Genomic DNA, 26,815 nt, shown 5'->3' on the forward strand with positions numbered 1-26,815 from the left:
CTCAAATACTAATTTTGCATGAAGCGAAAAAAGCAACCTGATCACTTTCAGTGATTAAAACCCCAAAATATTTTTTTTCTTTACTTGGCTTCACTAAAGGAGTTTACAGAGGAGATTCTGTTTAAAGAGCTAGGTTCTGTTTAGCTTAAACATTTGCACATGACCCCCCCCCAATACTATTTTATAACAGAAGTAAAAAGAGCCAGGGAATTTGTAGAGAATTATGTCTTTTTGCAATTTGTCCTCCGTTGGCTTTTATCTCAATACATCACAACCAACAACTCCTTAGCAGTGTCAATTTTGTTGGAGAAGGAAAAAAGTTATGACTATTAAGCCAACAAGTGATTAAGGTAATACCTACTTTATCAATACACAGGTTAAGCAAAAGGTATTACTGTTTTCATTCTCAACCATTTTCATCAGTTTCCACTTGCAATCTTAACCAAAGTTCCTACCCTAAATGAGAATTTTGAGAAAGAATATTCCAAAGATTTTAATCCCAGTCTTGTTCATAAAAACAGAGAGAACACAAATTCCTGCAACGTGGATGGACGTGGCAGACTTAAAGTAGTTATCAGGGCAGGCACGAACAACAGTACATTACTGTGGCTTTTTTCATTTTTCCAAGTGTATCCGTTAAGGATAACCAATTTAAGCCATTAATACTTGGCTTGAAATTACTGAACAGTAGCCAGCTAGTATGTCAGCTGGGAAAAAACCCCAACACCCTAAATATCAGCATATTACTCCAACATCGTAAGATTTTGGAATCGTTTATTACATAGCTGAAGACTTGATAAAACAGTAGCCCAAATGAAATGGAAACACGTCTGATAACAAAGCAAAACAGTCACATATCTAAAGCAAGATGAAGGAAAAAACCCTCAACAGATGGAAATACATATGATAATTTGGGGAGGAGGAATGTTAACAGAAGATAATTTGCCCGCAAAGATTATCCAAGGACATTTACAGGAAAGGGAAATGGGAAAAAAACTGGATTTAAACATTTGGAAAAGCCAAGCACTGTGCAAAATTTCAAAAAAAACCCAAGTAATCTGCAAATGCTCCAAATGTTCTTCCAAAACCTCATCTAGATCAATTTAAAGACACTGACACGCTCAGTTTCACATTCAAAGAGCATTCATTCTTTTATTGTACATTTATTAAATACGGCAGCGACAACCTTCTCTCTATATATACAAAAAAGCTTGCGATTCATCTTAATACCGACTGCCATTTTTTCCCTTAGTTTTATTACCATAAGCCTCAGCACTCACTGTGGGGCTTTATCAGCGACATTACACAGTCCTTGTCTCAACTGGTTTTTCACTGGACCTCAACTTCTACTTTGATATTATAAAAATCTTTTTCTTTCAGTGCAATTCTATTAATCGGAATGATGCTTAACAACAACAATGGGTCAACAAAGCAGAATTATCTATCTTGGAGAGAAGGAAAGTAAAAAGTAAGTGTTTTTAGAATGCTGAAACATCTGTAAAGTAAGCTCAGTGCCTATTTGAGACTGATGAATGAAGTAAATTAGGGAATAGCCTATTTTAAATCCTGTCAACGAGAATTTAGATAGATAATGCTTCATAGCCTAGCTGAAATAGTATAATGGTGTTTTGAATGAGTGCGGATTCTTAAGTTAAAAGAGCTTTTCCCTCTCGATCAGCACTACTTTAAATAAATAAATAGTCCGCCACTTCCTGTTTGCTAGTTGAAAGGAGTTAAAAATTTCTGTGGAAGCCCTGCAAGGAATGATGTGGTCCAGAAAGCTTCCAACAAACTTGAGTGCTAGTCCCAAACTGCCCTCAAACTGCACTTGTAACACACATTTTAAAATACTTAGTTTAAATTGTGTGCTAAATTAAGATTAAAGGAGGCCAAAACAACCAGAATGACGGAAGACTTTACAGAAGAAAGCAGGTCCCTCAAGTATCTACTGGTCTTTAAAACCGCCAACATTGAAATAAACAAAGGATGATCCAGGTACTGGGCTGGAGCAAAGCTCTTAAAGAAAGCAAGCTTCATTGGAATAAGTAAGATCATCCTTAGATGAGTAAGTAGGTGATGAAGAAGAGGCAAGATGCAGAAGGCAGAAATCAGCCGAAGAATGACAGGTCAGAAGTGACACCTCATTTTGAGGGTCATTAGGGCCTGCGCAGGCTGAGATGTTTATAAGCGAATCTCAGAGGAGCGCAGAGAGTCAGGTGAGAACATCTGCTGATACCAAGCTATTCTGGGTAGTAAAGCAAAAGCCAGGCATGAAAAGTTGCATAAGAGCCTTGTAACACTTACCGCTGAGAGAATGAAATTAAAGATTGAAGATTACACTGAAAAATGTAAAGTGATGCGTAAGGAGAAAAAAACTGCGTACAGAATCATGCTTATGAAATAACAATCACCAAGAAAAATGGTGCAAGGAAAAAATACCTTGAAGTTACAACACAGAATCCTTTGAAAACATCAGGCTCAATGCTCAGTAATCATAAAGCAATCAGCCTTCAGAAAAGGGAATAAGAAATGGAACCATCTTCACATTTGTCCCCCCTCATTTCCAAAAAGGGTACACTAGTACTAAGAGAAGGTACAAAGGACCAACAAGGACAATCCAAGTTAGAGAATAACTAAGATTCAGCTAGGAAAGTAACAAGAGGAAGGGAAAGGAGGAATAATCACTATCTGTAAATTACTGCAAAAACCAGGGAAATTATTTTATTTCTTGTAGGATACAGGAATCAGGGAACAATAAACGAAAGGATCGCGTTCAAAAGAAATAGAACTGACATTTCAGAGAGCAGCTCATTTTAGTGCTCCGAAGGAATCCACCCTGTTCTGTGCCAAGCACAGCACACATTCAAGAAATCCTTAGACAAATGCATGGAAGTAATACTTAACAAGGACTACAAAGCAAAAGATACTGCCTCCAACGTCCCTGAGCTGAAGACTGTTTTCATGACCCCAACACAGAAGTTATCCCCATATGTTTGCTCTCTTTCCTCAAGATTCACTCTTGGGCAACTGGCAAAGCCAGGGAACTGGCTACATGGACCTTCAATGTGACCTAAAGCAGTTGTCCTCATACTAGGGACCCTAGGGAAGAAACCCTGTAATATTGCTTATACTTTACAGACCATAAAGCTTGGAGAGAAACCCAACTGTAAGAAAAACATAAAATTCAAGCTATCACTTTATGAATACAGCAGCTATCAAACCCATGAAACATTATTTCACAAGAAATGTGGCTTTGTTACTTTCAGTGTTCAAAGACATTTGCTTTTTTATCATAAACTTTCTGAAGTAAAAGGCCTAAGATGAACTTTAAATGAGACAAACCTTTAAACCACCCTCATAAATTATTACCACCCTTTAAGCACGCTCCTCAAATTCTTATTTTTCTTCCAAAAAGTCAAAGTTTCTCTTTTGGGGGTGAGACAAAACAGCCATAACTAAGGGTACTGGATTTTTAATGGGAAAGACTTCAAGTTAGGGAATGATTTAAAATTAAGGTCCGTAAGAAGAGATATATAACACTGTCAATCACTAGAGAATGATGCCTCAAGTGATGTCTGAACATTTATATTTTTCTTCTTAACTGCCAATTAAGAATCAAACACAGCGGGTTTGTAATAACACCTTTTAGAGATAATCTCTGCAGAAATTATTGTGTTTTTAAAAAAAACAACAAACCACAACTGAAAGCACCTCTAAAATTATCATCAGTCATCAGAATCGTGAAGTTGTTGTATTGCACCTTATTTTGTGAAAAACTAAAAAAGAAAGTTTGAAACTCCTCACCAGGTTCTTCAGCAGCGTTGATAATTCTTTAGTAAGTGTGGAAAATTTTACAAAAGCTGTGCCAAGATCTGGATTATCCCGACTTAAAAAATTACTTCCAAATTTATCTAGTACTTGTGCATAGTTTTCTTCGTTTTGAACATGATCTGCAAAGAAAAATTCAAAGTCAGCAAGTTTCTTTCCTGTAGACAGTCAATTATTGTTTTATGTATTGCAATATAGTGACAAACCAACTCACAAACAGGACTTTCAAAAAAGCCACAAGTTAATACATTTACTGAAAATTACAATCATTTTAATATTAAAAAGAACTATTTAGCAATAGACATACATATGCTTCTTTTAAGTCAGAGACTTGAATTTGTAATACATCAATGAAAAAAGCTCTGCAGTTATTAATAAAGTAATAAGATCAATACAAGATAAATCAAACAATATAAGTACATGTTTTGGAAACAACATAGGAATTTATAATTGCCTCCTGTAATGCAAACTTTTTTTTTTTTTATTGCAATGTAGGACACTTCTGCAGAACAAATAAAGTCAATAGTATCAGGTATAAAACTAACGAGACCAAGTCTGAATCTGACCCCAAGTTTAAAAGAAGAAACATGTCTTACAAAGATTCTCTTTTTACCTGCTTTGTAAAACTGAGTTACCCCCCGGAATGGAATGTATATCGGCATATAGCCAAAGACTTGTTTCAATATACGTAAGAGCAAACTGGACATACAGAGAGGGCAGAACCAAGAAGATGAAACTGAAGCCAGTGCAAGCAGCACAATCTTTAACTCAAGGATGAAGGAAATTCTGAATTACAGACCATTGTGCCTGAACTGTTTTTCCCGCTTTTATTACTTTCCTTTCTGGCATCTGTTTGCTTTTTTTTTTTGTTGTTGTTGTTGTTACTCCCATTATAGCATCTTTAAATAGAAAATTTGCCACTACAGCCCTTTGAGACACACTTTATCACCTCCATCGCTCTTAGAGAAATATTGCTGGTATTAATTAAATCAACATTTCATTTTAATGAGTTTCCTACTCATACCATGGTTTTTTTTTCTGTAAGCCACAAATGCAAAACCACAGAGCTATTCCGGCTAGAACAAGTTCTGTGCAATGAAAGGAGGGAAAAAGAGAGAATAGTTGCCAATAGGTACCATGTTTTTCCCCACAAGACCTGCAAGCTTTCTATTTTTTAAGTTGTCATATTGCCTGAGAGCATTTGAATTACAAGGGGGAGGCAGGGAAGAAAACTGAAGAGAAGAAGAGGAGAAGAAGAAGAGGAGAAGAAGAAGAGGAGAAGAAGAAGAGGAGAAGAAGAAGAGGAGAAGAAGAAGAGGAGAAGAAGAAGAGGAGAAGAAGAAGAAGAAGAGGAGAAGAAGAAGAAGAAGAGGAGAAGAGACAAGACGTAAGACACACATTTCAAACAAGGCTTGTGGATAACGTCCCACAGTGCATGAATCTACTCTGACATTAACTAAGAGGTGATGAAGAGTTAAACAATAACACTTCTAAGGTATTAGGGGTACTCAAAACGACGGTGCACTAAAGCTCCAAGAAAAAAAAAAAAAAGTGAAAACCTATTAGAAGACACAAAAGAAAGTCACACTGCTCATTTACCAAAAACAAACTGCAAACCCCACACATCAGACAAGTTACATTCCAAAATCAGACATTAACACTGAGGTTTTCAAAATGCCAAATATTTAATCATATGTTATTACAGAGCTGTAACTCAAACAGTATGTTTTTAATAAGAGTAAAACTGTTTCAAAAGCATACTGTTTTAATCAAATAGCTTAGCATTAAAACCAAGGAAACCACTATCTAGGAACAAAATATGCATTTTGTTTTGATGTAAAAACTGTTGCATAAACATACACAGATGACTTTATCTAAGAAGGAGCTCTGGCTTATGCAGTCCTGAGCTAATAAAGCTCAAACGTACCTTACTGTTCTGAAGGAAAAGGAAGGATAATGGAACAAAGTCGGAAAGAAATCTGATAGATCATGGAACCCCTGTCCTTGCCAGTGAAGCTCTGCTAATCCCACCATATTTCCTAGCATTTTAAGTGCTTTGTTGTTTCATAGAGCATTTTTAAAAATAGTTTTGTAAAGAGACTTTCGTAAAGAGTGCTGAAGAAGAGAGTTTCCTCTATCTGTGGAAAGGCAAAAGACATTCCCGGTTAGAAAGAGGAAACAGGAAGCAGATCATTGTCCTAGAACAATATATAGGAAATTCTCAAGAATCCCAGATTGCAAATCACCTAAATCTAGACACAAGGGTTTGATTATGATGTAAAAGGAATACTTCTGTAATTACCACACATATACACATAAAATTCAAGTACTGTGCGAGAATAATAAAATTTCAATTTTTACGTAAGTATCAACACAAGGAGAAGAAATATTTTCTGTGGAAGAGGTAAGGGAGTTCCCTACTTGACTTTAAAGGCACATAGATGAAAAATTAAATCTGCAATGTACAATTAAATCTGCAATGTAGCCTATGCTAAAATGCAACATACGAAAACTAACGTGCTTAGAGCAAAGAACACGCTTTAATCTCCCTGTAGATGCCTCATGCAAACACAGAAATGACTTCCCAGCGTCCTAATAAAATTTCCTTTGCATAAAGAAAGCTATAACACGCATGACTTGATGTTTACTTCCCTAGATACAAATACTGTAGGAAGGACTTTAATAACCCTAGAGAGCAAGACACGAACACTGACAGCAGTACAGACAAAGGATAATGTTTGCCTTCTAGAACTGGCTCCTGCCTTCTCAATATCATAAACAAAGCTCTGGGCTGCGATGAAAATAGAGCAGTTTCCCCAGCCAGACATCCTCCTCCCACAGCAGCTCCCTGAGCGGTGCCAGAATCACGGACAACTGAGGACGGGCTTTGCATGCACTGATAAAGGCAGCTAAAGCGGCTCTGGGCAGGGAAAGGGGCCTCATTAATCATCCCTTCCCCGATGGGATCTGTCAAAGCGGCCGGTACCTGAGCCCATGCTGAGGACCTCACTACAGAATGGCAGATGCGGTATAAAGCAACATACTGGACTGGATAGAGCAGTGGTATTTTCCAAGCTGAAAGATACACATCATCTCTTCTCCACAATCCACACCTTCAACTCGGACACACTCAGCACTGAGTTTACCCTTGTTTTGAGAAAACCCTGGTAGGGTCAAGTGCACAATAATGTTGTGGCATCCCTTACTTGTGCGCTGTAACGTGTATATTGAGGATTATGTGTTAAGAGGGAATAATACAAACCCATCTGAAAATGCAGATCCAAGCAGCTGAGGAAGGAAGAACGGCCACAGCAGCTTACAGCAGCCTTCTGCTTCTCCCCAGAAGCAGGGAGCCTGCTCACTCTGAGCCCCGAGCGCTGCCGAGGTTCAGGCTTCAGGACTCCCAGGGCTGAATCCCACCTCGTTCTGCTGCCCCAGGACTGAAGTTCACCTGAACTTGTCTGTGCCTAAAGTCACCTTGTAGTAACTTTTCCCAGAACAAAGATAGAAGACTGAAATCCGATTCCCAAGGCATAGAAAGAATTTGTACTCTTCCATTGAAACCTGCAACATGCATCAAGTACTAAGTTTCTTTACCATTCAAAAGTTACCAGAATTTTAGCATATGCTTCCGAACTCGGTGAAATTCATGTCTACTTGTGCATATTAAGTAAGGAAATTGAGGAACAAATACTGTGAAGAGAGGTTAAAGAACAGCCTTTATATACTGGAAATAGAAAACACATCACTAAAATTAAAGCCTTAAATTTCCTTTGTCTAAAGCAGTTTTGTTCAGATATATTACCGTGCAAACACTGAAGAACATAAAAAGGAAAAAAAAAGTTAAATAGTTTATAGAAGAAAAATGCACAAACAATACTTTCCTGACACTGATTATACTTTAATTACACCCAAAGAAACATGAAGAATGTCTAAATTACTAAGAATTACTTCTGCATATCCAGTAAGGTTCACAAAAAAAAAAGAAAAAAAAAAAAAAGAATCACGTTCATAATCCTGATCAACTTGAAACTGTTTTTATGTTGCACTTATAAAACGGCTCTGTTCCAGGGGTAGCCAGAGGAAAAATAACCAAGGTCAGAGCCAAGCTGCATCTATGAATGGAAAAACATACACACAAAAAAAGACTCAGAAAGACTTCAGAAACAGCAAGAAAGCTGGCAAGGTTAAAAAGGATGGCAAAAGAAGTTATTTGAAATAAGAAAGCATCCCTTCTCATTTCATCCTTCACAAAGCTGAAATCTAAGGAAAAATAATAGAAAAGAAAAAAATATTTGACTACCATATTCTTATCTGGACTTGATAACAATAATGCCTCCTGGACTGAGATTGCTAAAGGGAACAGTAATAAAAACCTCTTTCAAAGATGTCCAGAGCAACGAGCATCTCAGCGAGTCTGCAAGGCTCTCTAGATCATCACGGTAAAAGAGCACTGAGAGATAAGCCATCCCAGAAAGGTAAATGACTTCTGTTTGTGTCGGTGTTCATCGCTGATGGGCTTGAAGACGTTCTCATGGAATAATTTTCTTTAAATTTTGCTTCAGAGGGTTTATACCAAATCTAAGCGCTAACAGTAGGATTCATAAAAGCTGATAAAATGAGCAACGGCACATCGCTTAGACCCATGTACATAAGAATAAAATAGGCAAACTATATAGTTGTAGAGTAAAGGCTCTTATTTATAACAGCCTCAATACTACAGGAAGAATCAGAAGCAAATGTAATAGCTATTTTAAGTAAGAGCTCCAGAGAGAACTAAGAATTCAAGTATGCACCACTAAAGCAGTAATGCTTATATACTGCTCTGGCAATTTGTAGAAAACACAGTGCAGAACAAAACTAGTGGGCATGCGGATAGATACAAAATGCCGAACGTCTTGTTTTATACAAAACACAGGTTTTATAAAAATAAATTTTAATGTCAAAAAACTCGCCCCCCAGGGAATGAACAAACATGTCGGGGGAGGAAATCCACATTAAATGATCTGTTTGGATTTCTGAGAAGGTCTGTCGCTCACCAAAACACTAAAAAGGAACTAAGCAAAGTAAGAGGGATGAGCCTCACACAGAGGAAAGAGGTCAAAAAGATGTGGTGGGGAAAGGAAAGAAGAAAGAGTTCATTTTCTCAACAAAGGGAGGTCACCAATGAAGTCCTGTATGAAGCAGCGATAAGGCCCACGTCGTTTAACAACACATAAATGAGTTAGTTAATAAGATTCATAGTGATAAACTCTGTTCTGCTTTTCCATACATTACTGTATTCAGGGCAACAGAACCAAAGGCTGACTCCTAAAGCGAGCTTAATCTGCCCGAACACAGACTTCTACAACAAAGTTAGAGATACTGGAGCTTGGGGTCTACCCTCCTTCTTACATTCAGCATAGGAAAAGTTACAGCTCAGCTCATCCTAATGCAAGCGCAGAGGAAGTCAGATGTACCTCACCCTGGAAGTCTCTAGGTACATCCATCATTTGTGCACAGAGTCTACGGCAAGACGCCCGCATCTGGGTAGCTCCCAAGTGAAGATGTGGAACCCCACGTTGAATGGTCAATGGATGAAACCGTGCATTAGACAGCATAACATACAAGGGAAAACACTCCTCACTTTAAGAGTTTATTGTTTAGCCGTTATAAAGAAAGGTTTTGGAGTTATATCACCTTGACATTCAGTACCAAGCAAACCAAAGCTGAACATCAGAAATAATTAACTAAGAAACAGAGCAACATAAAAACATTGCCATAGTGTGGTTAAACCCTTAATTTTGTGTGCAGTTCCTGTCCTTGTTGCCTAAAATCCACTCCTTCCATTTTTAATAAAGAAAGTCTATGCTGCCATTTTGGAGAAAACAAGTAAGGATGATTAAATGTATGCAACAGCTTTTGTAAAAAAACAACTAAAAAAAACACACCCCAAAACCCCCTAGCGCTGCTGAGTTCAGAAGAGGGATATTGTGGGTGATTGTGGAAACAATCCGGAAACGTATTTCAACAGTAGAATGGATGACACTGAATCAAGTTTGGATTCATCCACCGAAAAGTCCTCCAACACTACTCTAGCAAGCTTTGGGACTTGAAAGCCCCCTACAAACTCTTGTGCCCCAGAACATGCAGAAGTCCCTCAATTTCACCTCAGACGAGTCATTCTGGGGGGCTTGAGGCCAATGCTTTGGGACATGGACAGGGCCAGTCTCCTTCTTAGGGGAGCTGAGGCCTGAAGAGAACGTACGGGACAACTTCAAAAGGGAGCAAGGGTAGGTTTCACTAGATTGATGCAAGACTATGAATGATAAAGATACATGAATTTAAATTCCTTACACAAAATGACTTGTAAAAGCCTGTTAAAGAGTATCAAGTATAGAATCATAGAATCTTCATGGTTGGAAAGGACCTTTGAGATCAAGTCCAACCATACACACACAAAAAAACCCTACAATCTCTGTCACTAGAGCATGCCCTGAAGTGACAAATCTACACATTTCTTAAATACCTCTAGGGATGGTGACTCAACCACCTCCCTGGGCAGGCTGTTCCAGTGCCTGACCACTCTTTCAGTAAAGTCATTCCTCCTAATATCTAATCTAAACCTCCCCTGCCGCAACTTCAGACCATTTCCTCTGGTCCTGTCATTATTCACCTGGGAGAAGAGGCCAACACCCACCTCTCTCCAACCTCCTTTCAGGTAGTTGTAGAGGGCAATGAGGTCTCCCCTCAGCCTCCTCTTCTCCAAGCTAAACATGCCCAGCTCCCTCAGCCTCTCCTCATATGCCCTGGTCTCCAGACCCCTCACCAGCCTGGTAGCTCTCCTCTGGACACGCTCCAGCACTTCCATGTCCCTCTTGTACAGCGGGGCCCAGAACTGAACACAGCACTCGAGGTGAGGCCTCACCAGTGCCGAGTACAGAGGCACGATCACTTCCCTGCTCCTGCTGGCCACGCTATTCCTGATATAAGCCAGAATGCTGTTGGCCTTCTTGGCCACCTGGGCACCCTGCTGGCTCATGTTAAGCTGGCCATCCACCAGCACCCCCCCAGGTCTTTTTCTGCCGGGCAGCTTTCCAGCCACTCTTCCCCAAGCCTGTAGCGTTGCTTGGGATTGTTGTGAACAAAATGCAGGACCCGGCACTTGGCCTTATTAAACCTCATACAGTTGGCTTTGGCCCATCGATCCAGCCTGTCCAGGTCCCTCTGGAGAGCCTTCCTACCCTCAAGCAGATCAACACTCCCACCTAGTTTGGTGTTGTCTGCAAACTTACTGAGGGTGCACTCAATCCCCTCATCCACATCATCAATAAAGATATTAAGCAAAACTGGCCCCAAAACTGAGCCCTGAGGGACACCACTGGTGACCGGCCGCCAAGAGTATTTCACCCCATTAATCACAACTCTCTGGGCACGGCCATCCAGCCAGTTTTTAACCCAGCGAAGAGTACACTTGTCTATGCCATGATTCGCCAGCTTCTCCAGGAGAATGCTGTGGGGACGGTGTCAAAGGCCTTCCCAAAGTCCAGATAGACAACGTCCACAGCCTTCCCCGCATCCAGAAGGTGGGTCACGTGGTCATAGAAAGAGATCAGGTTGGTTAAGCAGGACCTCCTCTTCCTAAACCCATGCTGGCTGGCCCTGATCCCTTGGCTGCCCTGCACTTGCCATGACAGCTCACTCAAGTATCATGATATCAGTCCTGACTCGGGTAATTCACGGCCTTCATACCATTGTGAGCTGGGAGAGTGTTAAAAAAAAAAAAAAAAAAAAAAAAAAAAATCACTCCATCTTGCACCATTTTTCTATTTTTTCAAGCATCTGCTGTTGATCACTGCGGGAGACCATGAACCGCTGGTCCGTCTCAGTACCTTTAGTCTTGCATGGATTTTATGTTTTTATTCTCTATTGTGTAAATTCTTTTGACTATATTTGGGAACTAATAAAAAAGAGCTATTGAAAAATCTACAACAAAACTAATTGTGCAATCTACTGCTGTTACAATTCAATCCAAATGTTATCTGAAAGCTAGTCAGAACAGATTCTCCATTAAGTTCAAGCACCATTCATGTAAGATGGGTTCCTAGTTACAGATCCAATCTATCATGCCAGAAATAAACAGCAAACCCGATAAGATAAAAGAGGGACTTTTTACAAGGACATGTAGTGATAGGACGAGAGGGGTAACGACTTCAAACTGGAAGAGGGTAGATTTAGATTAGGTATCAGGAAGAAATTTTTCACTCTGAGGGTGGCGAGACACTGGCACAGGTTGCCCAGAGAAGCTGTGGATGCCCCATCCCTGGGGGTGTTCAATGCCAGGCTGGATGGGGCTTTGAGCAGCCTGGTCTCGTGGGAGGTGTCCCTGCCCATGGCAGGGGGGTTGGAACTGGATGATTTTTAAGGTTCCTTCCAACCCAAACTGTTCTATAATTCTATAAGGAGAAGTGGTGAGAAAGAGGTATAAATTTGTACATCTCACTGGTTTTCATAAACAGTACTTTCCCAAACTGTACTTTTAGACAGGGAAAAAGGAACAGGACCTTTCTAAGGGATTTCCACATTTCTGTGCTGGTATTCTTTAATTTTCACAGCAGTAGATCTAAACCTGAACATGACAAATGGGTGAAGGACGTGCACAAAGAGCAAAAAGTATTTGGGTGACATTTAAGCTCTCTTCGTAACAGAAGAGAGTCCCTTGTGGTTCAGAATTCAGCAATTAAGAGGAACAAACCAACACACCAGAGGGCTAAGGCTTTCTGAAGAATTGTGTATGAGACATTGCATTGTGTGAATGTCACTGTTCAAATGTTACTTCAGGCAAAAAACAAAACAAAACAAAAAAAAAAACCACCAATACAACCCAAAAAAATCCTAGCTATGACTTTTGGTAGAGTATGAATTGGATTACTGAACTGAAGAGAGCATTTCCATTTTCCCTGAATAATCAATTCTCACCAGTCCAGCTAGAGTTCTCGAAGAATATTATGAAGCAGGGGAGCTTTAAAAAACATTTCCTACTCTAAGACTTTAAATATGGTCTCACCTTCTAGCAAACAGTTAAGTTTGTAAAACAAAATTCCAATTTTGAGTTCTCAAACTGTAGTTAAGAGGCTTTCTTTTGAAAAACAAAAATAGTCACCTAACTCTTGCTTGAATTGGTAAAGAACAATGCATTTTACAGCTGGTTTTTACATCCAAGTTAAGCATCTAAGTTAAACATCAACGAAATCCACTTTCATCACTGAAGCATAAGAAAATAGCTGGCTTAGCAATTCTCTTTGTCCAAGCAGGCAAAACGAGTTTAAGTTTTAATTCAATCACTTTCTTTTTATATTTATTTCTACGAGGTTTCACACGTGTAACACATGCTTTTTGTCTTGCTCTTACTAACCCTAGTTTATGTTTATCAATTACTGCATGAATTGCCTCCTGTTTGCACCTTTTCAAATTATCCTGTGGCCTATGACAGCAGCATTCTGAAGAGGGAGCTAGAGTACTATGTCTAGTGCTTTCTTTATCCAAAAGAGCTTGTAATAACTTGTACCTTTGAAACAAGACTTTTTCAGAAAAGGAAAAAAAAGGAAAAAGAGAAAAACATCTACCTAGCTATCTCCGGTCCTTTGTAAGCACAGAGGCAGACAATTAAAATTGCTAATGAACCATCTATTGCTTTTACTCAATGTGACTAGTTCATGATATAGTATGGCCTACTTACAGGCATTGAAAACAATATTATTTTAATAAGAAGACTTAAATCAAATGATAGCTAAAATCTCTAGCATAACTTACATATTTCAAAACAGGCAGAACACCTTTCATGTGTTCTACATTTTTCATCAGTTTTGAAATTGAGTAAGTAGGTACTTCCAAATGGAAAAGCTGTTTGGAGCCTCTGAATACTTTTGAAAGCATGAAACTAAACACACATGCACCAAACACTATTCTCACTTCGTATCAGGCTTCACAGTCTATTTGGAAAACATTCACCAACTGAAGTTACAGAAAAGTTAATTAAAACATGGTGCTAGTACAGCAACAATATTAGTGAAAGGTTCAGAATCTACAAAACAGTAAAAAACCCCCACATACTTCCATAAACACGAGTTCATGGGACAGCACGCACCATCCCAAAACAACACAGAAACAGCCACTCAGAAGCTGCTCTGCATAAGGAAAATATTTGCTAAACTGATTATTACTGGTGGGGAATAGGAACGGGTGTTTTCAAAACCCCAGTATTTACAACTAGATGGTTACTGGAAAGTGTACAGCTCTCCTACCGTATCTGCCTTTGGCACAGCTTTTAGACTTTGAGAGAAACAGAGGTAGAAGCCAGGTATACTTCATACCATTCTTAAAACCGAATTTATACATTGGTCTGTGTTTGATCATCATTTGTTATTGAACTCAAAAAGATTATCAATTCATATTCCAGCCACCTATCCTCCCATCAAAGTTATCACTACAGCTTCAGTAAAACATCAACTGTGTCTTCAAACAAGCAAAATAATGAGGGGCGAGCCAAGTGCTGAAGCAAGAAACTCATCTATCTGTAGATAATTCTTTTTATTTATTTATTTTCAAAATTTTTTAACGAGTTCTCATCCTTGTTTCACTAAGAAGTGCACCCCATAAATTCAATGTAGGACATTGCCTAGATTGAACAGTTGAAGGTAACTGCTTGAAATGTTATGACAGGAGGAAAATTTATCCATGGGAATTCTCATAGAGGCCTTTGAGAAGGATTATGAGAGTGTAAACTGGAGAACACATTCATTTGATGTATAATCAGAAGCAAAGAAAGAAAATTTTTGAATTCAAACTCTTACACAGATAAGCATCTCTTATGGTATACACTTCAAAGGGATAAATTGCAAGACATTTCTCAAACTTGAAATCAAATGCTTAGATTCTCATGTAAAATTGAAAACAATGTCTTACCTTGCCCCGAATTATATATTGCTTTCACAGATTTTTTCACCTTCTGTAGTGCAGTTCTGTCTTGATCCAATGCCTACAATAACAACAAATAAATTTTAAATATTTACTTCATTGTTCAACAGAATACACTATAACATTTTAAAAGAAATTACAAAATCAGTAGTTTCGCAAGCTGCGAAAAACTGCAGATACAACATATTCAGCCTGCAGGAAGGTCTGAGGTCATTCAACCCCTTCAAGATGAATTAAAAGAACTGAGCTGAAAATGCTCAGAAGGCAGAGCAGAGCAGCAGTGACAGTGATAAAAGAAAAACACTATTTTAGTTTTTTTAAGGGACAAAGCACTTATTCAAAATGTAATAATATATTTTGGAAAAAAAAAAAAACACAAAAAAAACCCAAAACCAAAAAAATCCCAAGAAATAGTTAAGTAGATGCTTCTACTATAGCCCTATAATTTCTACTACAACTAAACTGCTTGTTAACTTCTATGGTTTTCCCACAGTAGTAGTCTTCCTCCTATAGACACAGATTATCACACCAACCTCTTGCCCCAAACTCCACAACAGAATTTTACAAATACAGAAGATGAAAAGTAGCAAATCAAAAGAAAAGGACTAAGGTCTGATTTTATGCAACAGAATGTGACCGAAAGAAATATTTATAATAATAATAGTCAAATATGCATTTTTGGGCTTCCATCTTTCTGAATTTCAAATTTTCTGCAGTAGTTTAAAAATCCAGAAAACATTATTAAGTAATTGTAATGGTGAATTCAGGATTAGATTTCTAGGTAAGTTCTTTTTTACGCAACATAACTTCTCCCTACCCACTTGCAATCTGATGTAAGGAATCAAATTAACATGAGAAAGAACTATTATGATAAAGCAAAAAAAAATAAAATCAGAGTAAACATTCGTCTACACTTGTGGAATTAAGAACCTTACAAGCCCCACACTGGTACTGTGCACAGTGATCCAGTTAATAGCACTTCAGCATGAGTTTTTGATATTCTGCATACTTAACATGTTGTACACAATTTCCTGCTAACCATAGAGAACGTACACAGAAATGTTTAAATTATTTCCTGGATTTTTTCCCAATTTAGATCACAGGCAATTTCCCATCACATAAGTAACGTTAGATCAATAATCTCAAGCTTTAATGAAGCTGGCAGTGTTTGCTATATCATATCCACATTCAAATCACTGAAGACTGGAGAACTTGTACTCGGAATTACCATCAGGATAGCAGCCCAACAGAGCCTGTTTGCTGTTGTAGGCAAAAAGTTCATGTTTTAGAGAGCCTTGGGTAGCCATAGTATCCAAACAGCTTAAAGCCTGGAGCTCCAGGTATCTGAAGAGTGGCAGACCGAGGCAGGATGGCAGCTACTCCTACAGCGGGGTTGTACCTCATCAGAGAGGGTCATCACCAGCAACACTATGAGTAAAAACTTAACCAATAAGTAGAACTTTCACTGTCAAAGCTGAGATGACCGAAGTAGATGACACCGGGCACTAAGAAGCTCCAGATGACCACAGCAGGAGCGCCAGATCGACTAGAGCGTTAAGCACTGGAGACAGACCTACATGAGGGTACTGCTCCTAGGTGAGTTCAAAACGCAGAGTGTTTTGGGGTATGCGCACTTACAGTAGGAACCCGTATAGAGGGAAACCAATTAATGTGTAATAGCTCTACTTCGGAGTGGCACAACTTTAACCAAGCAAAATATTACAGTTGAACAGCACATGAACGTCTGGAACAAAAAGAAAATGTAGTGTTTCTGTTCTTTAATGAAAAACTACCGTATTGTCCAACCTCAGAACCACTTCTGTGGCAGCTAAAACCAGAAAATTTGGAACCACAATATTTATATAAGGGCTCTCTAATGCTATTTACGTCTAGTTTTTCATTTGCAGCAGAACAATGCATTCAAATATTCAGAACTGTAAACATCATTATTTCTTTTCCTCCCCAGTAAAATAGTGGATTTTACTTGACTTTCATTTTGTCAGAAAGAGCTGGAATTTTTAAATTTAATAAAATATTAAGAACTCTGTGATCTTTTTCAAGACAGTGCACAGCAGGTGATTTCTCTTAGATTCCTTTGGAAACACTGTCAAAAGCTTTTGCTTCTGCCTGCATGCTATGCCAGACAGTTGTTAGACATTTCTACTGAAGTTCCCTCCATCTTCAATGACCAGAAAAATATAATGATTCACTTGTCTACTAAGAGCTTGAGCACAGAACAGTACAAGAATCTGAAGCCAATATTTTGGAAAAAAAGTCGACAGTTAACGTTGATGAGATTCGGAGATGAAACTTTGTACTAAATTCTAATTTTGAAGCGAACTAGAGACTCAGGAGGAGAAAGCAAATACAAAAACTCCAAGAAAGATGGTACTTGTTCCTAAAGATATCAATCTAGACGACTGGGACTAATAGACTAGGAAAATCTTCCAAATTGGATTTGATATAGAATTAAATTTAATCACTAATATGGGAGCAGGAGGGAAGGGAACAGCCATTATTTTGAGAGAGCAGTCACTGAGCAAAGCAATATACAGAGATGACATCCACTGCCTGAAGGAGACAGTGATCTAAGTCAGAACGACATCACAGGTCAATTTTGTATTTTTATATTTGCAAATATGATCTTTACGTGAACTAGTTCTTCTTAGGCCAAAACTCTCTAAATAGAACAAATCCATGCACACTTATATCCATATACCAAGGCAGAGTGCAAAATGCCTCCTGCAGCGTGAACCCAGTCCCATGTAGGACTCTAGGTATACAAAAACTGCTATCTGGGGTTTTTTGAGTAGTTTTGGGTGAGTTGGTTTTTTTGGTTGGTTGGTTGGTTGGTTATTTTACATGACTGTAGGTAGTCTGTTTCCCAATAGATTACATTATTCTTGAATGTTTTCCACTAATAATTTTTTGCTGCACTCTGCCACAAAGGAAGTACGCTGCACTCTACGCTCAATTCAATCATGATTCCAGAGTGATGTTTTAAGTATGTTAAACTAGAAAGGAGCAGCCTTGCTTTCCCCAGTTAGGTGAAAACATGCTTTTGCAGTATGTGTTACTTTTATTTTCCAGCCTTGAGAGTACCAAGTCTTTTTACTCCCAATCTTCGAAAACACAAAATCTGATCTTCCAGTAAAAGTGACATACATTTATATTATTGAAAACTACAACGCCCTGGAGAACCATGGAGCCTCTGTGACAATCTCTAGGTATTCAGATGCGTTCCTTCCTACCTTTCTACCTACTAAACTCTTCCTCACCAGCACCTATTTCTGGAAAATGGTTCTTTCTTCATTTCTGTGACACCACCTCCCAGGAGGCCTTTCTAACTTCCGTGGGAGAACATTTTTTTACCCTCTTATGCATTCTGAAGAGAGAGATAATTTATTAAAGGTACCTGCAACACAGATTTGCCACCTCCTTAGCTGAACAAAGCTTTTTTTTCTTGAAAACGGTCATATTGGAGACAAGCTCCATCTTTATTCAAAATAATGAAAAATGAGTGTTCACAAAAAACCCTGAGACTTATTAGTGAAGAAATAAAGAAAAAAAATACCATGTTTAATCCACTTATATAAAATTAAACAAGGAAAGCTCCTTGCTATTCATACTCAGCAGATTTGCTATGCATGATGTCTTGACATCCACCCTGTCAAGGTTTCATCTTCCTGCGTTCCCTTATATTGAAGCTTATGCTCAAGACGAAAAGCTCATGATCACTGAAAATGAGCTCTTCTAACTACAGCAACCTGCTCTAACTTTGAGCAACCTGGTCTAGTGGGAGGTGTCCCTGCCCATGGCAGGGAGGTTGGACCTAAATGGTCTTGAAGGTCCCTTCTAACCCGAACCACTCTATAAGTCTATGAACTAACCAGTTTGGAACACCCCAGACAGTCACCCCAGACTTAATCTTTCTGCTAAAATTTAGCTACTTTGAACTTAGCCTGCAATTTCAAACCACCAACCTAGCTCAAATCTGTACTACTGAAGATAGCAGCGTCTCTCCTCCTCCGTCATTCCAGAGCACTCATGTTGGCTACATGGAGATCCAGTTCAGGAGCTGCTGTGGTGACCTCAGCTCCGTGAAAACCAGGGGCTCCTTTCAAGCACTGTGGATTTAGCTCACCTCCCATCAGCGTGTAGCGCATTGATAGCAAGTTGTACTTAGAGCCACCATTTCACATTCAGAGACAAGATTTCTCACAGCACCTTCCCTCTTTAAGATGTACATTTACTGCCAGCTACTCACACCAATAGAAAAAGTGGAAACTTGTTCACCTGAGGAAACAAAGTCGAGTTAATTTTGGGTTGGAGGGAAGGCAAGTCCTCCCAGTGGATTTCACTGACGTAGATCACTAGGTAGCTGCAGGTAGACTCTTACCAGCATGACACAGCACACAAGTCAGTACTGGTGCAGAAAACGTGTACATTGACACCCCATAACCCACACCACTGTCCTCTCTGCTGGAGGAGGCAGAGCCGCGCACTGTTGTTCACAGACACTGCTTTCACCTCTCTTCAACCCTCTAGAACCTGATCTCTTCTCAAGAAAGGGTGTTTCTATTCTGGGGCCATGGTCTGCTTTAATAGCTACTAAATTTTAGACCAGAAATTACACTACTGTGCAGTGTGTAAAGTGCTAGATTCTGCACTGTATCTATGGCGTACTAAAAACTGTGAAACTCACATTTAGATAGGCCACAAATTGTTTGTTTAGAGCCTTGTGTCTTTTTATTTAGTATAAATATGTAAATATTTGTGTGCATGTATGTGTGAAGATATTAATATGTGTGTATGTAAAAGTCTATGTACTGGAGATCATGCTTAATACTTTATTATTCCTAATAAATATGAAAAGCATGGTCTGAGTACGGTAAAAAAAAAAGAAAAATCTTCCTTTCTTGATTGAAGTAAAACTACTACTACTGATCACAAAAGTGTTTCGTATACATACTAAATTTAGCCCTTCTAGAAATCAGCATCGTCCTAGAGGCACACACTTGCACAGAGGATACTGCAGCCCCTCAGCCCACCAGATCTACTAAAACACCAAACTTGTTTTGTGTACCTTGCAAACCTTTACAATCTGAAGAGGAAAAAACCTGCATGGATTTCTGTTTCAGCCTTACAATAATAAAGACAGGAGTGCCTCAAGACACTGACAATCACAATATGTCAGCATACATTATTAATCCCTCCAAGTAGATTATTATCCAGAGGAGATGCATTTTCCAACTGGAACAATCTGTTCATCCTCATATCAGAGGAGGTTTAGATTTTCACTCCATTTTTAGGAGGTTTGCCCTAAAAAATTCCATATCCTACCACTACCAAAACCCACCTACAAAAATAATACACCAAATAGAACTGTTTTAAGCAATTACAGTGTTCTGCACAAGAAAAACCATGACAGAAGCCTGAAGGCTACTGGAGTATGTACTATCTATATGCTCCTGACAAAAATCCCTCCATGTATTTTAAGAAATTATTTTTCATATATTAAACAAAAACAATCCATGCGAAGTATAAAATATTTGAGATTATACATATAAGTGTGTATAATGAAAGTTTAGTAGTCATGCATGTATTGTCAGACACAAGATTAATTATTTCACAGAAAATACACAGATGACCTATTGGCTTCGAGGGACTAAAAGAAGTCAGTCTTTCACTTACCAATTAACAAACTAATCCAACCCTGGCACAGAAGTGACTGACATTTTGCTGTTGTCTGTACTAGCAAATACACTTGCCGTCTGCTCAAGTCCCAGCTACGATACCCACGTAAGGAAGTAGAGCAATGGGACCTTACAAAGTTTTGGCTGCTCACTACCAGTATCTGTTTCCTTCATAATAAAATCCAAACTTCTTCAGATGGGTAATAAAAGCAGACTAGACAGGTTAGTAACTTATTACATGCCACTGAAATTGCACCAAGACAAAAATTTTTCCCAGTGACATATAACAAAAACAACAACAACAAAAAAAAGATAAGAGGCAAGTGTTGGTCTTCTGTGGCTTATCCACTCAGAAATGAGCAAACTACCAAACTCGCTTAATTCTGTACATGAGGAAGTGACTCAAACCACCCTTCCTGTCCTTCCTGCTCTGCTCAGTTTGTTCGGGCCCTGCCAGTCACCAGTTTGGAGTCTGTTTCCAATTGTTGGTCTCAGCACATGTCTACATGACAAAAACAGGGGAGTGGTTAAGAATTTTCTGGAGACACTTAATCCCTTTGTGTAAAAGATGGATATAGACAGGCACGGTTTGAACTTGTCCTGGATTACTTAAAAACCCAAAGTGTACAAATGAGAGAAAGCAAACCGAAGCAACACATCAACAAGGACATATCACTGTAGTAACTGCTGCCAACATCATTTAGTAGGCATCATTTACCACTTACTCCCAAAATAAGACTAATTAAAAGACAGTATTAGTTTTTAAAAATTGTGATTGCCCTGAAAATTGGAAACTTCAAGTGTTTTCACAGAATCATAGAATGCTTAGAGTTGGAAGGGACCTTAAAGATCACCTAGTTCCAACCCCCCTGCCATGGGCAGGGACACCTCCCACTAGACCAGGTTGCTCAAAGCCCCATCCAGCCTGGCCTTGAACACCTCCAGGGATGGGGCATCCACAGCTTCCCTGGGCAACCTGTTCCAGTGTCTCACCACACTCACAATGAAGAATTTCTTCCTAACGAAATGAGCATCAGGAATCAAATACAGGCAATAGATTTTTCCAGAAAATAATTTTTTCAGGTAATGCCAAAGCTTAACAGAGATCCCATAAGCTGAACTTCCCTCACATCTCCTGCTGTTATGTGGCCTGATGTAACACAACAGCTTCTCCCCAAACCAGGATACATGAGAAAAATCATGAGCCCTTCAGTGCTGTAAAAGTCACCTTAGATAAGCAAGCTCATTTGTGTAACCTCTAACGCGAGTTGCAAAAATAATAGTCACTAAATTATTCTTCAAGTACTACTCAAATGGAAGTCCAATAGATATTGCTTGTGAAATCTCTTAGAAGTCCAGTATTGCTAATTGCAATTTGTTTTGACAATTGATCTTTGGGTTCCTCTTTCCACCAGACTCCTACCCAGAAGCCTTTTCTGCAAGAGCACGAATGTAGATATAAATTCCTATCTATGTATGATTGCTTCTACATAAAATGAAGTTAGCATCACGTTTTTCCTAATTAGGATGGAGTGAATATTTGATCTTATGCACACTCTAACACATTTAGGAACACTTAACAGTATTTTGGGCAGTTCCTTCAAGTTCTTAACTGAGTTACATTAATATTTCTGAGTTTAGCTCATTCTGTGCACAAGGTACACTTAGAGATAACTGAAAAATAAAACTATGAGATTTGTTTCCAGTATGACGATGACACAGATCAGATTCATTTTCTAACTTCTGTTGTGTAGGAGATGCTGAAAAGCCCACAACTAGTGACAAGACTTGAAAACATCCAGTGACACATACAAAATTTTCCCTGCAGGCACAGGCTCTAAACCAGCTTCCACTGGGTAGAAACTAATCTTGGTGATAAATATCACAGAATGGCTTGGGTTGGAAGGGACCTTAGAGATCATCTAGTCCAACCTCCCTGCCACGGGCAGGGACATCTTCAACTAGATGAGGTCACTCAAAGCCCCATCTGGCCTGGCCTTGAGCACTGCCAATGATGTGGCATCCACATCCCAGGGCACAGTGGGGCATCCACAGCTACTTAGTGCCAACATTCCTGCCTTTACACTGGTAACATCATACCCTGAACTAGCGACCGCTAGGTGAACAACTGTCATTCACTAAATTCAAAATTCACTTCATTATACTAGTCAGCTTTACTACTAATAATTAGAAACCTAAGACAACAAAATCAGTGAAGAAAACTTAACCAGTTGTCATGTTACCACAGCACAATTTTACCTATTTCTTACTCCAGCGCAGATGACAAACGTGCTGGAATGATTAAGGGGGTAAAATACAGTTCAAGCTCAGAGAGCAGCAAAGCCACAGGCAGGCTCACAGCTCCAGAAGATACCACTTCACAAGGTTCCCAAGCTGCACGCACAACTTTCGCCAGCGTTAAAGCTGCACAGCACTAGCAAGCAGCTGCATAGAACACGAACAGAAGTGTCTTCCTATACTATAAATGCTTCTGTGTTTAAAAATAACTAGTGCTGTTGCACTCTACCTTTTAGCAAGTCACGGCATATTGTCAATCTTTTCTCCCCTGAGGTGATCCTTCTCGTCCACATTAGCAATCTGCTAAATACTGCTTTAAAAGCGCAAAGGGAATGATCTCAATCTAAGAAATAGAAGCCTATTCTGTACCTGTGCTCTTGAAAATCCCTTCTTACTCTTTTTTCAAAGTCCAGTGGAAATACGTTCCCAGCTTGCAGAGTCTACCATCTCATCCTCCTCACCGTACCCTGCTCAACGTGCACCAACATGATAGGATAGTAACAGGAGGCAGAATAACAACAAATCTAGAAATAGTCTAGAAAATAAGCACACAATCCTTTTTTTTTGTTTTGTTTTTAAGGTGAAAGTTAAAAATGGAAATGAGAAGTTTTACAATATACAACAGGAGTTATATTTCTAATCGTTATGATTAGACTTTGCCTAGAGATGTTTTACAAAATACACAATGGGTTTTGAGTCTCCTCCTACAATAGAAAAAATAAAATCTGATGCATTAGAGTTAATTTCGAATTTCAGCATACGACATTCTTTGATACAAACATATTCTCTGAACATATTTAGTTTAGTGGGGGAAATCACAGAAAAGGAAAGACAATAATCAGAATAGTCAATTCTAATATTTTAATGAAAGTCTCATCTATAAACCTCTACTTTCTCCTACATTGTCTTTCATTTCCTTTGATCAACATGCAAAAAATTGCATAAATTTACATCAGAAAACCAAGATGCACATCTCATTTTCACTATGGTCCAGAAAACCAACAGACCTCTAAAAGCCATGTAGGCCAAAAAAAACACAACACATAAATATGTGTCTAATACCTATTATGTAATTATATATATGCTTTAATTAACAGAATAATTCTATATACAGCGTAAGACCAGAGTGAGATCTGCTTTCTCAATACACAAATAAAATACAGTGAAATGAGAAGGGATACCCAACGAAAAGCAAAGACCTGTAATCTAATTACATTCTCTAGGGTTTATTTTGAAGACGCTGGCAAACTGGTTAAGTCTAGAAGGGAATTTCTGACTTACGTACAAATGCATAAGCTATAGCAATCAATTAAGGATGGAAGAAAAGGATATACTAACACCACCAAAATCCTGCAGTGTAAAGGTAAACTTAATTTGCCCAAACTGTGTATATGACCTGAGAAAGTCATTGGGACAACACAGAAGCTACCACTTTCTCTTACATAGGAAGGGCACTTTAAATACCGTGTTGATTTTAAAGGTTATGTTTTAAAACCACAATGAAACTTAGAAGAATGTAGCAGTAATCTCCAGTCTATTAGGAAACAGTATGAGTGCTTTGGAAGCAAACTGCTACTTAATTCACAGCATTTTTTTAACGTAGTATTGTGCTTGGTAAAAATAGTCCTACGCTATTTCTCTTTAAGACTGTATTAGAGAGCAGATGCCCTTAGAGAATGTTCTATAAATTTTCTTAATGGTACTAAGATTCAGATGTAATTTACAGCCAAGATCCTAAGCACAACTAAATTACACTAGCAACAACTTTCTTTAAAATACTCACTGTCAGATACAAAAATAGCTGCACTGCATTACATTTAGAAAATGCAACTGATTGGGCTGATCACAAATTTAACTGAGTATTGTTAATATAAATAATGCCATATTTATAACACGAGTATACAGTTGTGCTACTAGCTGAACAAATAACTGTTTTGTTAGGGAGTACTTAACTACCAAAAAAAAAAAAATCCCAATTTTATGACACATTTAGATTGTTTAATTATTTTGGGACACACTGTGAAGCACCTGGTGCAAATTAGAAAAAAAATAGAAGAGTTTTCAGAAAGGGAAAAGTCTTAGGAATAACGTGGGAGAAAGCTGACTGACTGAGGGCCTGTGGCTTTTAAAGCATTCAAATTCCATGCATTCAAAAGCAAAAATTGGTCACAGATAATTTCCCCATATACGTAGCGCCTAAGTAGAAGGTTCAAGTTCAGTGGAGGTAGAGAAGACCACGCACAGCTGTCCTTCTCTTCCTCAGGCTAGGGCTTACAACACTTCTGCTAGCACTTGTGCTAGACTCCCAGGCATACACCCACACTGAATGTCAAACAATTGTGCAAAAAACGCCGCTCTATAAAATATTATTTTGGTGCATTTTTGTCAGATAAAACATAGGCTTCGTACATAATTCACATATAGTGAACCATAGACATAAGGGACCTTAAACGCAGCAGTAAGTATTAACTTCTTGGAAATCAACATTCTTGCTCTACTAATAGCAACAGCAGTTTCTTCAGATAACAGCCAGATTCTAGCAGCAGCTATTGACTTTTAATTTATGTTCCTTAGAGTAAAGGAAAGAAAAAAGAAAAAAGAAAAAAAAAACCCAAAACAAAAGCCAACTAAACCCTCAAAATGCTTAGAGTTTATAATTTCCTTGTGATATTAAATATTGTACAGAAAGTAAGTTTTCAGTCTGTTTACTCTTGTCTTCCCCTTCGGATGAGGCATTCCTATGTCCATTCTTCAGATAACCACTACTTATTTAAGGGGAGGGGTCCCTGGACCTTACCCTGTGCAAGAAGCGGCAAGGAAGGTGAAAGTAGAATCAGCTTCAGTAAATCATCCAAATGGCATTTCCTGTAGGATTAGCTGCAATATAAATTACTCAGGGCAAAGCAAAGTCTGGAGATAATGCTTTTGTGTACAGGAAGAATCATAAAAGACCAGTGAGAAAGAAAATATTGTTGGGTTTGTTTATTTTGTTTTAGTTTGTTGGTTTTGTTTGGGTTTTGTTTTTGTTTTTTTAAACAGCAGTCTTACAGCTAAAGAGGATATATATAATTTCAAAAGAGTACAGGTTGTCAATATTCTCTAAAATAAGGATTATAATTTATGATTCAGGATCGAGAAAGGAATTTGGGAAAGCTAATGAGAACCAAGACAGCTACCACAGGACAACAAGAGAGTGCTCGGGCAAAGCTGATCGTTACCATGTAGCTTTTCATTCTTGTATAATACGTAACTAGAAAATATAGGTTACACTTAAACGTAGGACAAAGCAACAGCATAGTTTAAAACCCACCCAAAAGAACGATAATTACATAATAAAGTATACTTATACAGAAACCAAGTTATTCATATTTTAGTCCAATGATTTTTTTTATTTTAACTATGCTTCCCCCCGCCCCCAGCACAAAATTAAGACTAATACTAAAACCATTAATTTATGGCATTTATCTTAAAGTTACCTTGGTTCTCCAAAACCATTTATTCAGTCCAGCTCACTCTAAAAATTATATTAGCTAATCTTAATGGATGCAGTTAGTGCTTAAATAAAATTAACATATCAACATCAGCCTTAAAGATACTCAAGGAGCTCACACAATTGACGAACGATTTTACATAAAAACTAGACAGACTGAGGTACTAGAACAATAGTACATTAATAGGCTGCACTATTTTAAAATTAAGTAACACCTCAGTAGCTCTCACAAAGTTGCAAAAAAGCAGCTATGAACCGAACATAAACTTCTAAATTTAAGCAACAGTGTACTCTCTGCACACACCCCCTTAGGCTTAGATGCTATGGGACATGATACGATGGTATCACCAATAAATGTAGTACCTTTTCACAAAGGCTTTTACTTAGCCAGAAAGATACTTGCTTCATTTTTAAATTTCAGTAGCTTCTTCATTGTGTATTTTAATAAAAATTTAAAACCTCCAAATGCAGTTTAATTCAGTGCAGGTATATGAATGAAGATAGATTTTTCTCCTTTTCCTTAGGAAATAACAACCATTTCACTGTT

General features: G+C 38.4%; 1 protein-coding gene across 6 annotated transcripts in view; it reads right to left on the bottom strand.

Moving 5' to 3' along the window:
- Nucleotides 1-26,815, bottom strand: part of ASAP1 (ArfGAP with SH3 domain, ankyrin repeat and PH domain 1) — a 194,275-nt gene that overhangs the window by 71,317 nt on the left and 96,143 nt on the right. For all 6 annotated transcript variants that reach the window (XM_063327541.1, XM_063327540.1, XM_063327537.1 and 3 more), the window contains 2 exons: nt 14,773-14,845; nt 3,805-3,950 (listed from right to left, as the gene is read on the bottom strand). In XM_063327541.1, the coding sequence (XP_063183611.1) occupies nt 3,805-3,950; nt 14,773-14,845 (219 nt within the window). The remainder of the gene's footprint in view (nt 1-3,804; nt 3,951-14,772; nt 14,846-26,815) is intronic.

Source organism: Chroicocephalus ridibundus, chromosome 2 (genome assembly GCF_963924245.1).
Source record: "Chroicocephalus ridibundus chromosome 2, bChrRid1.1, whole genome shotgun sequence".
NCBI lineage: Eukaryota > Metazoa > Chordata > Aves > Charadriiformes > Laridae > Chroicocephalus > Chroicocephalus ridibundus.